At 37.5% G+C, this 14,005-nt stretch overlaps 1 protein-coding gene across 1 annotated transcript; it reads left to right on the forward strand.

The window, feature by feature from the left end:
- The first annotated feature begins 12,277 nt into the window (after positions 1-12,277).
- Positions 12,278-13,242, forward strand: LOC114633236 (vomeronasal type-1 receptor 4-like). The gene has a single exon (XM_028781844.1). It carries the CDS (start codon positions 12,322-12,324, stop codon positions 13,240-13,242), a length of 921 nt encoding a protein of 306 aa, XP_028637677.1. The 5' UTR covers positions 12,278-12,321.
- The last annotated feature ends 763 nt before the right edge of the window (positions 13,243-14,005 follow it).

Below are 14,005 nucleotides of genomic sequence, written 5' to 3' on the forward strand. Positions count from 1 at the left end.
ACAGATCCCTGGAGGGGCACATTCCTTAGTCAGCGGACATTTGCTGAATTAACATTCAAAGGAGGAAGGGAGAGGCTGATTAAAATTCCTCAGACCACAGAGGAGGGAACCCACCTGCAGGTAAGGAGGGCCCAGAGCACTAGATACATTCCAGGAGTCAGGAAACTGAGCCCTTAACTTAATAAACCTGGACAAACAGAGGACACTCCTTGTCATAATCTGAGTCACCTAGGGACTGAACTTGGAAAAGTCAGACTTTGTGGTTTGCCTTCGTGAACTGTACTGTACCCACAAATACTGTACTCAGCTCTTGTTCGGGGCTCTCTCTCTTCCCTGTATTCAAGAGAGTCCTAGTGCACTAGTTTCATTAAACCAAACTTCATGAGATTGCAGCGAGTCCTGTCCGTGTGTGTTTCTGTGGGAGCACATCCCCTGGTTTTGAATCTTAGAGTCCAACAGTACACATGGATCTATCTTCATTCTCTTATATACAGACAGCCAGTTAAACCAGCACTATTTATTGAAGATGATTACTTTTTCCACTGTATGTTTTTGTCTTCTTTGTAAAAGATCAAGTGTCTATAGGTGTATGGGTTTACTTCTGGGTCTTCCATTCTATTCCACTGATCGGTCTATCTGTCTCTGTACCAATACCATGTAGTTTTTTTTTATCGCTATTGCTTTGTAGAGGTGATTCTTCCTGAAGTTCTTTCGTTGAATTGGCTATCCTGGGTTTATTTGTTTTTCTATATGAAGTTGAGAATTACTTTTTCCATGCCTGTGAAGAATTGTGTTGGAATATTGATGGGATTGCATTGAATATGTAGATTGCTTTTGGTAAAATGGCCATTTTCACTATGTTAATCCTATTAACCAATGAGCATGGGAGGTCTTGCCATCATGGTCATCTCTGATTTTTTCTTTCAGGGCTTTGAAGTTTTTGTCATAAGATCTTTCACGGGCTTGGTAAGAGTTACACCAAGATATTTTATACTACTTTTGGCTATTGTGAAGAATGTTGTTTCCCTATTTTCTTTCTCAGCCTGTTTATCATTTATATAAAAAAAAGGCTACTGGTTTGTTCTAGTGAATTTTATATCCAGCCACTTTGCTGAAGTTGTCTATTAGCTGTAATAGTTCTCTGGTGGAATTTTGGCAGTTTCTTATATATACTATCATATCATCTGCAAGTAGCTATACTTATAATTCTTTCTTTCCAATTTGTATCCCCTTGATATCCTTTTGTTGTCTAATTGCTCTAGCTAGAACTTTGAGTACTATATTGAACATATATAAAGAGAGAGTGGCAGCCTAATCTTGTCCCAGATTTTAGTAGGATTGCTTCTAGTTAGTGTCTCTCCATTTAATTTGATGTTGGCTGCTGATTTTCTACTGAAGACCTCCGCAGAGGGGAGACCCTCTCTCAAGTCTCAGAAAGTCGCGACCATCCAGTAATCTGCTCGAGACACCATGTACCGGAGCAATTGCGAGGTTGTTTATTAGTGCATGACAGCTAGCTGCCGGTCAATTCGTATGCCCACGCAGGAGCTGAATTGACCCTGACAGCCAGTTTGAGAGGTGTTTTTAAGGGAAAAAACCACAAACCAAAGAATGAGGAGGGGGTAAGGGGGTTGCTAGGGTGGTATAACATAAAAATAGTGGAACATTCCAAAGGAACCCAACCTACGTGAGTCAGTATCAGGTGAAAACTCTCTGTACGCTTATCTTTCCCAAGAATGTGGTTACTTCGGCCCTGCCCCATCACCATGATTCTCAGCTTGGTTCCACCTGGCCAAATTTCATTCCAGCCAGTTCCTGCAACTAGTCCGTCCACATTTCCAACCTACTTTATGCCTCCATGTCTTTGTAAAGAAAGCCTAAAGAATATTTTATGTCTAAAAAGGATTCTATATACCTTTATATACAGTTATACAGTATCCATAACTTTTCCCTCTACACTACATATTAATTTTATTATGTTAAGGTATATGCCATGAATTCCTGATCTCTTCTGGACTTTTAACATGAAGGGATATTGTATTTTGTCAAATGCTTTTTCAGCACCTAATAAGATTATCATATTTTTTCCCTTGAGTTTGTTTATACAGTGAATTATGTTGATGGATTTTCTTATATTAAACCATCCCTGCATCCCTGGGATGAAGCCTACTTGATCATGGTGAATGATGGTTTTGATGTGTTCATCAATTTGTTTTCTAGAATTTTATTGAGTATTTTTTCCATTGATATTCATAATCAAGATTGATCCTGTAAGGATATAAAAACTCATAGAGAAGCTTGAGACCCCCTCATCTGAATTAAGGTTGGCAGGTTCACAGACCTAGCCAGGAAAAGAAAGAATTAGCCAGGAGGCAAGCCAGTCAGATCATTCTGACAAAGAATAGCAGAACTAGTAATACAGGTTGGCCAAGTCACCCCAGGAAGTGACTGATCACAAGGTAAATGACTAGGCTAAGGTCACATTCCTGAATAGAATGTGTACAGGATGTTTCCCACTCCCCCACCCTTGTTTGTGACTAGCCGAATGAATAATAGGTTGAAACTTTCCAACTATTTTTATGATGTAGGTTGGGCTTTCTCCACTGTCCCCTCCTTGTTTCTCCCTTCACCCCCCTGGCTTGTGGTTTTCTCCTTTAAATACCCCTTGCTCCCGAACCCTTGGGGTCAACGCTTCCCTTGTGAGCATCAGCCTCAGCTGACTGATACCCCGAAATCTGGAAATAAAGCCTTTTGAGGTTTTCAGCAAGTTTGGTCTCCTGTTATTCTGGGTGGTAGAACTCCCCTGTGGCTTGAGTGGGGGTCTCCCCACTCCGGGGGCCTTACAATCTGAAGTTCTCTTTGTGTGGATTAGGTATCAGTGTAACTGTGGAAACATAGAATGAATTAGGTAATGTTCCTTCTGTTTCTATTTTGTGGAATAGTCTGAGGAGTATTGGTTTTAGCTCTTCTTTGAAGGTCTGTTAGAATTCTATATTAAAACCATCTGCCCCTGGCATTTCTTGATTGGGAGTTTTTTAATGACTATTACTTAAGGATTATGTGAACTTTTTAGTTTACCTGATCTTGATTCAAGTTTTGTACATGGTATCTGTCTAGAAGATCATTCATTACCTCTAGATTTTCCAGTTTTGTAGATTATAAGCTTTTGTAGTAGATTGTGATGATTTTTTTTTTAATTTCCTCAGGTTCTGTCTCCCCTTCCATTTCTGATTTTCTTAACTTGGATACTATCTTTATGCTCTTTTGTTAATTTGGCTAAGGGCTTATCTACCTTGTTGTTTTTCTCAAAGAATCAGCTTTTTGTTCTGTTGATTCTTTGTATCATTCTCTTTGTTTTTAACTGGTTGATTTTAGCCATGAGTTTGACTATTTCCTGCCCTCCAATCTTCTTAGGTGTTTTTGCTTCTTTCTTTCAAGTATGAAAAAGCTTTCAGGTGTGATGTTGATTGTATGGGATCTCTCCATTTTTTTTTTTATTAAGGCACTTAGTGTTATCTATTTTATTCTTAACTCTGCTTTCATTGTGTCCCATAAATTTGGATATGATGTGTGTATATTTTTTACTGAATTCTATAGTCTATAAAGTCTTTGATTTCTTCCCTGACCAAGTTATCATTGAGCAGAGTTTCCATGAGCATGTTGGCTTTCTGTTTGTTTTGTTGTTATTTAAGTCTAGCCTTAATTGGCAGTAATCTCACAGAATACATGGGTTTATTCCAATCTTCTTGTATCTCTTGGAGCTTGTTTTATGGACAATTATATGGTCAATTTTGGAGAAGGTTCCATGAGGTGCTTAGAAGGAATGTACGCTCTCTTGTTTTGGAATGAAATGTTCTGTAGATATCTGTTAAATCTTTTTGGTTTATAACTTCTGTTAATTTCACTGTGTCTCTCTTTAGTTTCTGTTTGAATGATTTGTCCATTGGTGAATGTGTGGTATTAAATTTTCTCACTATTATCGTGTGAGATTCAATGTGTGTTTTGAGCTTTAGTAAGATTTCTTTAACAAATATGAGTACCCTTACATTTGGGGCATAGATGTTCAAGACTGAGACTTCCGATTGGTGGATTTTTCCTTTGATGAATATGAAGTGTCCTTGGCCATCTTGATTGATAACTTTCGCTTGAAAGTATATTTTATTGGATATTAGAATGGCAACTCCAGTTTGTTTCTTGGGATCAATTGCTTGGAAACTTTTTTCCAGCATTTACTATGAGGTAGTTTCTGTCTTTGTTACTGAGGTGTGTTTCTTATATACAGCAATATACTGGGTCCTGTTTATGTATTCAGTCTGTTAGCTTGTGTTTTTGTTTTGTTTTGTTTTTTTAATTTGGAATTTGAGTTCATTGATGTTGTGAGATATTAACGACATATAGTTAATAACAGTTCCTCTTATTTTTGTGTCTGGAGGTGCTATTATGTGTGTATGATTCTCTTCTTTGTGGTCTGTTAGTAATTGTTTAATTTCTTGTATTTTCTTGGGTGTAGCTACCATCTTTGTGTTGGAGATTTCATTCCAATTTCCTCTGTAGGGCTGGATTAGTAGAAAGATATTTGAATTTGGGTTTGTCATGACATACCTTGGTTTCTCCATCTATTGAGAGTTGTGCAGAATGTAAGATCCTGAACTGGCATTTGTGTTCTTATAGGGTCTGGATGAGATCTGACCATTCTGGATTTTAGAGTCTCTGCTGAGAAGTCTGATCTAATTCTGATAGGTCTGCCTTTATAACTTACTTGGCCTTTTTCCCCTATAGCTTTTAATAGCTTTCCTTTGTTCTGTGCATTTAGTATTTTAATTATTATGTGATAAGAGAATTTTTTTTCTGGTCCAATATATTTGGTGTTCTGTAGGTTCTTGTACATTTACAGCCATCTTGTACATTTCTTTAGGTTAGGGGAGGGGAGTTTTCTTCTATGACTTTTTGAAGACCTTTTCTGTCCCTTTGAGCTGGGGTTCTTTACCCTCTTTTATTCCTATTATTCTTAGATTAGACCTTTCTATTGTTTTCTGAATTTCCTGGATATTTTGGGTTAGGTGCTTTTAAACTTTGTATTTTATTTGAATGATATATAAATATTTTCTATGATATCTTCTACACCTGAGATTGTCTCTTCTACCTCTTATATTCTGTTGGTGATGCTTGCATCTGTGCCTCCTGATCTCTTTCCTAAGTTGTCCATCTTGAGAGTTGCCCCCCTTTGTGTTTTCTTTATTGTTTATATTTCATTGTTTAGTTATTGGGACAGTTTGTTCAATTCCTTCACCTGTTCAATTGTATTTTGCTATATTTATTTAAGGGATTCATTTGTTTCTTCTTCAAAGGCTTCCACCTGTTTGCTTGTGTTTTCCTGTATTTCTTTAAGGGAGTTATTTGTATCCTCCTTAAAGGCCTCTATCATCTTCATGACATGGGATTTTAGGTCATTATCTTGTTTTACATGCTTGTTAGTGTAGTCAGAGTTTGCTCTGGTGGGAGAACTGGGATCTGATGGTGCCAAATTGCATTGGGGTCTGTTGCTTATGATCTTGCATTTGCATATGGCCATCTCATTCTCTCTGGTGTTAACCACCCTGGGTGTCTCTTATTGGAATTAGCCTCCTTGGACACTTCCTGTGACCTGAGTTGGAATTAATCTCCTTAGAGGCAGGCAGTGTAGTCTCTTGTTAGTGTGGGCCTCTTGTATCTCTGGTTAGAGCAGGCCTCTTGTGTCCCTGGTTAATGTGGACCTCTTGTTCCTTTGGTTATTTTGGACATCTTGGCAGGCTTGCAGGCTGTAGCATTTGTGGAGGTATCTGGCTACTGATCTGACCCAGGTGGGGAAGTACAAGAGAAGGGAAGTGGAACTAGAGGTTGTGGTTAAGGTTCCAAGTCTGCTGGGCTATTTTGTTGTCTCAGACAGCATGCGTATTTGGGTGAAATTTTACCTGTGTCATTGGTCACTGAGGACATCCTGGGGAAGCACTCAGGCAGGATGCAGTGTTTGATCAGGAATTGGCCAGGCCACTAAGGCATAGTGACATCTCCTTACTCCTTCACCTTCTTCTACCTGCCAATAACTTTTAAAAATATTGAACATCGTCATCATCATTAAACTGAAAATTAAGATTACTTTGTTACTACATCAAACCTATCCAAGTGCTGTTATCAAAATAGTTAACAGGAAATGTTGGAGAGAAGGAAAAGAGAAACTTTTATTCATTGCTGGTGAGAGTGCAAACTAACGCATCGATAATGGAAACCAGTGTTTCCGGTCCTCACATAAATAAAAATAGAACAACCATATGAAGGATCTTTTCTATTCCTAAGCATACACAAAATGAAATTCATATACTACCACAGAGATATTTACAAATCTATATTTAATAGAGAAATATCGTAGGTTGTCCTGGTGCTGTTTTGTATTCTGATGTTAATTCTGCTTCCTCAACAGGGGCAGCCCTGACAAGGGTGGATCTGTAGGGTTGTGGCATGTGTTGGTCCGTTGTTTGGTTGAATTGTGGGTCCAGCGTCTGACCCACTAAGGGGCTAGGGCCGCAGCTCAGAGAGGCAGAGGCACAGTAAGTTGACTGTGTTCATTCCATACCAGCAGGGAGGGCACTGAGTGGATATTGGGCTGTCTGAAGCTGGGAGACTCCACTCCAGGGGTGGGGAAACACGGTCTAAGGTCCCATGGGGGCTGGAGCTCTTGAATTTGGGGTCCCTGGGTCAAAAGGCAGCCATGAACCAGTAGGTTCTCAGGCCCTTGGGCTCTCAGGTGCTGCTGAGAAGCCGCAGAAGGGCCAAGACAGTGGGGGCCTATGTGCTAGATCAGCCCTCAGCCAAAGGGGTGAGGGGGAGAAGCTGTGGCTGCATCCAGAGGGGATGAAACTCTTGGATACAGCAACTCGCTTGGCTGGGTCATGGTTGAGTTTCTCTCGCTTGGTTGAGTTCCTGGTTTTAGTGTTGGAAGAAATTAGGGAAGACTGAAATCCAAGTCACCACAGAGGCTTCTTGAACTTTCTCATAAATCTGCCCTCAAAGATTCTTGCACCTTCCTCAAGAGACCTGGAGAGCATTCAGAGATCATAAAAACACTATTAAAAACATCTTATTACTTTGGGTAAATTAACAAGAAACTTTCTCTAAAGCGTTTTTGTTAATTAAGAACTGAAGAATTGTATAGGTGTTCTTGTGTCCCAAAGCCAGTGCTGTCTATGCCACTGAAAGTGAAATGAAAATTACTGTTCTGGAGGGAGCTGAGGTCACAGAGTCAGAGACTTCGACCTCAAGCTTAAGCTGGCTCTCTTATGGAACTGCTTATTAATGAGTCTTGATATGCTCAATGAACACACTATCCAATACAGGCAAAAAGGCAGGTGAGTATTTTGTATTTCAGCCTGAAGACTCTGCAAATAAGAGAGGCCTAGGTAAGTATCAGTTCTGCTAGTAGTAAATTGCTGTAGAAACAGATCTAGGGAAAAGAGAGAGAAAGCACAAGAGTAATTCCATACGTAAGAAAATGACTTAAGAGTGTTCCTTGCCTTGTCCCTGTCATTTCTTACTTTAATATAAGTCCTCACATAAGTTTGACTGTAGGTAACATCAGGAGAGTGCACACTATCTCTGAAGGTTCTTAGTGATTGTGATAATAAGTCAAAGTGATAACTCACTTTACCAAGCACATGTAGACTAATTTTAATTTTTATATTATCATTTAATTTATTGTGGCTTCATTCCATAGGAAATTTTAGAATGGACATATAAGTTCATATAAGAATGTATAAGAAGAAGTACTGGGAAGTGCAGGATGTGAATATGTTTGTGGAGTGAAAAGATTTCATATGTGACACTGCACCTATACTCTGCTTACAGGTAGTAATGAGTCTGTATCAAATGATCATTGATACAATGTCTTCTTTGAAGCTTCTCCCTCTGGAATGTGGGAAGGTAATGTAGAAAGGAAGATTAAATATGAGTATTGAGCAATGACAGCCAGAACTAAGTGTGTATGACTTATTTTCCCTGGTTCAATCATACTCTAAGCACTGTTCATGGAACACAGGACCTTTTGCATAATATCATCCCAGTCTTCTAACCCTCTGATAAATTTGGATTCACACCTAGTGCTTTGTCTCAATCACAATGTTTAAGGTTTCACATTCTTTGGATTGTACTAATTATCTATTTGACTGAATCATAATTTTATTGTAATAAAATAATCAATATAGAAAATAGCAAATAATATAAGTATTTGTTGAAAACCTTTAATCCCAATATTTGTGTCTACATAGTGAGTTCCAGGAAAGCTAGAGCTATATAGTGAGACCCCATCATGAGAAAAATACATTTGAAAAAGCAAATACATGTTGAATTTTAAAGGAAATACTTTAATAACTTAATATTTATCTCCAGCTACTGTACAGGGTAATATTACTAGCAATTCATCTGCACTTTCTCCTAAAGATTTTATCACTTCATTGACAATAAATCATATATCTACTGGAATATTAAATATCAAGTCCATCTTGTGCTTCTGATATCAAACTGGAGAATTGGACAACACTGAAAAAACAGCATTTTATTAAGAGCTCAAAAGCATTAGTGTTTTGCATTATCCTATAAAATAAATTTTTATTTTAGAGTGAAAAACTATGCTTAAAATCATTTATATATCTATTTTCATTTTATGTGCATGCATGTTTTCCCTGCATAGATAGATAGATAGATAGATAGATAGATAGATAGATAGATAGATAGAAATAAAGATATATACGAACACTATTAGGATGCAGTGCCAATAGACTATTTCAGAACCCATGAAATTGGAGTTACAAGCAGTGTTATCCTTCATACCATGTGGGTTCTGCGAAAAAAAAAAAACAAACCGCAGATCCTCTGCAACAGCAAGTATCCCTTACCTTCTCTCTATTGCCCCCAAATCAAAACCTTTTTCAGCAATATGCATAAAATAAAATACAAAGTGAACAAAATGTCAAATGATGAACACAAAGTGTATGGAGGGCAGGAGTATATGGAAACATATCTCCTGGCTCTGTGAGCACACACTGAGGTGACAATATTTGTGCCACAGTAGCCATATTAAAGACCTTCAAGTATCCACTCTGTCTCTAAGCACGTTTTGTATTAAGTCTCACTTACTTTTTTGTGTTTCTAAGTTCATGTCTTGGCTGTGGAAGTAATGCTACTGTCCAGATCCTACAGTTATAAAAAGCAAAGAAAATATCAATCTGAGGGATAGCAACTTATACATTATCACTGGTATTTGCTAATCTTCACTTAACTAAAATATTTATATTTTCCATTTTACACTTAACTGTTTCCAATATGTTAAAAGTGAATATGAGTGACAGTATTGAATTTCAGTGGATGTGACCAGTTTGACCACACTGTACCCTTGTGTGCAGAATCCTATAAGCACCGAGACAAAGGTCCAACTTAGACCCAGTGACCTCACAGATCTCAGCTAAGGAGTGCTCTCCTACTTTGATGGATATTGGTCACTGTTTTCTTTATTTAATTTTGTGTCTTACTTTACTACATCAAATTCTGGAGGATATCCAAATACTGGATTCTCAAGCATGTGATGCAGATATTTATACATTGCAATCATACAACTCAGAATCCACAGCAACTCTTGGAATAAAGCTTCCTGTTAATTCTTGTAATTTTTTCCATCTTCACAGATGTGGTAGGGTAAGTCCACTGCCATCAATTTCCTAGAAATGTGACTCGCCTCTCAGCAAGCCAATACCTCAGGTAAATAGAACTTAAAAGCTTCCAAGAATGTTGGGTTTTCAACTGTCCCCTGTTGAACACTGTGTATCCTCGATTATGTCGGAAATCCTGCATAGAGAATCATCAGATAAAGCACAACATTTGTGATTCTGTTCTGATGGACATTTTAGTGAATTCATGCATAAGTTTCATTGGTCTCAAATATTAGATCATGTTTGTTGGGATATAGTCTCCAGTTGTAATTAATCAGTTTTGTGTGCAGACTCCAACTGCCACTTTCTTTCAACAAACTGAAACCAAACTGAATTTCTTTATTTTTTTGACTTGCATTTTTTCAATTAAGGCAAAAAATTCATAATCATACATCTCACAGAATTCCACAACTGAAATACCACTTGGAATCCAGTAGGTAAAGCATGAAAAAAATACTTTAATGTTTCCAAGTGGTTATGTGTTTGTAGAATTCTCGATTTCCTGTGTCTATATCGATTAAACATAAGGGTAATATACAGGTTGAAACTCCCAAGATGCTACCAGATTATAAACACAATTCTCCTATGATACAAAGAAATTTATTTTGGTTGTTATTCTAAGGGTTGTGGTTATAGTCATATAGGTTTGTATTTGTTTCAAGTAAGTAGTTTTCAGTGACAGGCACAGTCATTGCCAGGCCGTGATGTTGTTGTGTTTCAAGATGTATATCAAAATTTGATATTTTCAACAATTTTTTGTACACTTTTGGTTCATTTTAAATTTCTTTCACTTTTTTGGTTACTATTTTTAATTAGTTTCATTGTATCAGATTTCTTTTATACTTTTTACTATTTAGTATTTGATTGAACCAATTCTCCATTCTCCCTTCTTTCTGCACTAACTCCAGCTAATGTATTCCATGTATATTTCTCCTTCTACTCTCTTATCTTATGTGCTTTCTTACCTTTACAAGACTATCTCACAGAGGTATTTGATCCCATTTATGAGAGCCATTTTATTTATATGGATTTAAAATAGACTCACACCCATATATTCACACATTTAAAAAATAATGAGCTGAGAAACAGTATTGAGACAGAATCTACACTATTGATCTTTCTTAAGCTGCCTTTACCTAAGAAAGTGCTTTTTATTCACTGCTGTAGCCACTCTCTAGAATATTCTTCAGTGTCAGTTCATGGGGAAGGGAAGTCTATATCTGATAGTTCCTAAGGTCTCAGCTTATTTCTCTATATTCATGTAACTTCTACAGGTTCCTAACTTCACTGTCAATTCTGTCCCAGTTCTTTACTGTCTAGTTCACTGTCCCTGCATAGCTCATGAGTGTGTAGCATATTTTTTCCCACTGGGGTTTCTTAGTTGAACCTGGTGCTGACTCAGTTGTTACTGTCAGACATTGCAATGGGATTGCTCCTGATCTGAAAAGAACTTGATGACAAGTTGACTTTCAGTAATAAAGTGTGATGTTTTGAGATTTTTCTCCCACTGCACTGCATGGATGGGCTAAATCACTGTGTTCTTTCTCACTATTTCCACTGTAATCTTTTGAGTGGTACACTCAAAGAGATTACACTTACAGTTTCTCCCATTTATTTATTTATTTATTTATTTATTTATTTATTCACTTTACATCTTGGTTGCTACCCATTCTTCCCCTCCCCTTCAACTCTGAGAGGGTGGACACCAACTGGGAATCACCCTGGCACATCAAGGCTCTTCAGGGCTCGGTGCATCCTCTTCCACTGAGGCCAGACAAGGCAGCCAGTGAGGGGAATGGATTCCACAGACAGACAATAGCTTTAGGGAAAGCTCATGGTACAGATACTATGAGATTGGATCACATAGGATGATCTCAGGTATCTAATAGTACAGGTCTGAGTGTGAACATATGCATGTGTGTCTATGTGCTGTAACATTGCATAAGAGCTACTTCATAAATTAATAATATATATGGTGTCACTTGACCCATCATTTAAATGTTTTATACTCTTAATAAAATTTTCTTATCTATGAATATATATATATATATATTCTGAATGGTATTACTAATTTTTCATGGTCTACCATTTAATATTAGGTAAAATGTACTTTAAGAATTGATATGTTTGAGGTTGATAGTAGTCACTAAATTTGTCTTCCTTTATACCATGACTAGAAAATACCAATATTTCATTACAGTCAGGGATTATACTTGTTAGTGCTGGTTCTTTCTTTTCATTGCCTCTCACAGGCCAAATAATCTTGTATGTGATGCTTCATATTATAAGACTATGAAGGCATCTTTCGGATTCATAAGTTTGTCCTGAAATCATCAGCAATCTTACAATATTGTGTTGTATGCAAGTATGTATTATAAGTTACAATTGCTACTGTCAGGAACTCCAAGTATTGTTACAGTACATAGAGTATATAGACTAGAGTCTCCGCTGACATTGTATTCCTGAGTTTTAAGGATTCCTCTGATTTAGCCTCTCAGTAGTTCTTCAGATTGTTAATACTTTTCATTCATTTTGATGCAAAAATGGGTGTGGCCATAATTTAAAGAAAACCAAGCACAACCACAGAATGGACTTCTGGAATCTGGCAATCAAAATACTTTTCTTATCACAAACTACAACTGGAATTCTAGGAAATTTCTCTCTTCTTATCTACTATCTAGTCTATTATATAGAACATGTGTTAAAGCCCGTAGATTTGATCCTCATGCACCTAATCGCATCCAATGCCTTGATAGTTCTCTCTACAGGAATGCCCCAAACATTGGCAGCTTTTGGGTTAAAGCAGTTTCTAAACAATTTTGGATGCAATTTACTTGTGTACATTCAAAGTGTTGGCAGGAGTGTGTCCATTAGTACAACCTGTCTCTTGAGTATCTTCCAAGCCACCACCATCAGTCACAGGAAATCTTGTTGCAAGGATCAAAAAGCCACAGTTGCAAAGTACATTGGCTGTTCTGTTTCCCTTCTCTGGGTTTTGTCCATGTCTCTACATTTCATTTTCCTTGCATACATTCTTATCAAAAGGCATAGCAAAAACATGACAAGAAACCGAGATTTGGAGTACTGTTTGACTGAAGGGGGTGAGGATGCCATCAGTTCCTCACTCTATACAGCATTAGTGGTGTGCCCTGAAATCTTCTTTTCTGTGCTCATTGCCTGGTCCAGTGGCTTGATGATTGTCATTCTGTACAGACACAAGCAGAATGTTCAACACATCCACAGCAGTACTGTTTCCAGCAGAAACTCATCAGAATCCCGAGCCATCCAGAAGATTCTAGTCCTGGTGTGTATCTTCCTGGCATTTTTTACTCTATCTTCCATCTTAAGAGGCTGCATTGCTTTTCTGCAAAATCGCAATTGGTGGCTGCTGAACATCAATCGCCTTACTTCTCTGTGTTTTCCATCCTTTGGACCCTTTGTTCTTATGAGTCATTACACTTTTATGCAAAGACTCAGTTTGATCTGTATATGTAATAAAATTTTCTAATCTGTTTTTAATTGCATATTATATTTATTTACATATCAGATGCCTTCCCCTTTCCCCATTCCTCCTCCCTAGAGACCTCCTATCCCATCCCCCTTCCTCCTTTTGCCTTTCATACCATTTTAATTACATGCAAGTATTAAGGTCAGTTCTAGGTTGAGGAACTAGCAATACAATAGATGCAAATAGTCAAAGAACAAGCAAGACAATAAACACAAATACTCAAAGAACAAACAAGGCAATAAACAAAATTCCATGAATGCTCCCATGATCACTGTTTCTAAGGGCTTATCAGGATGACCAAAATATCTGAGCCAACTTCCCTGTCCTAGTCCAGTCATTTTCATGTTGGAAGACATTCTTGGTAGAATGACCTAAGACAGGCTCAGTCTTGTTTATGAAATAAAAAGGGAAAGAGGCAGAGAGCTTTTGGGGCTGCTTGGCAGGAATATGACATTGGCCAAGGACAAGGAAGTGGGCCTTAGGGAGAAAGTTGACATTAGTCTAGGACAAAGAAATAATTTCAGGCAGGAATCTAAATCTTAGGCTAGAAAAAAGAAGTAATTTCAAGTAGGAATCTAAATTTTATGCTAAAATTTCCTAATCTTATTTAAGTATTTAAATGATATATTTTACTTAGTTTCCAATTGTTGGCTCACAATCTTCATCAAAAGGTCAATAAAGAGAATTAAATCATAGGACCTTGTCTTTGTTAAAGTTATCCAAAATAAAAATAAGAGTTTGTCAGTTGGTTCAATCAGTAGCC

The sequence above is a fragment of the Grammomys surdaster genome, unplaced genomic scaffold (genome assembly GCF_004785775.1).
Source record: "Grammomys surdaster isolate TR1022 unplaced genomic scaffold, NIH_TR_1.0 570, whole genome shotgun sequence".
Taxonomy (NCBI): Eukaryota; Metazoa; Chordata; class Mammalia; order Rodentia; family Muridae; genus Grammomys; species Grammomys surdaster.

Bases quoted from the DNA above. Each gene is read 5' to 3' on its own strand.
- LOC114633236 (XM_028781844.1), top strand. From the start codon at position 12,322: ATGGACTTCTGGAATCTGGCAATCAAAATACTTTTCTTATCACAAACT.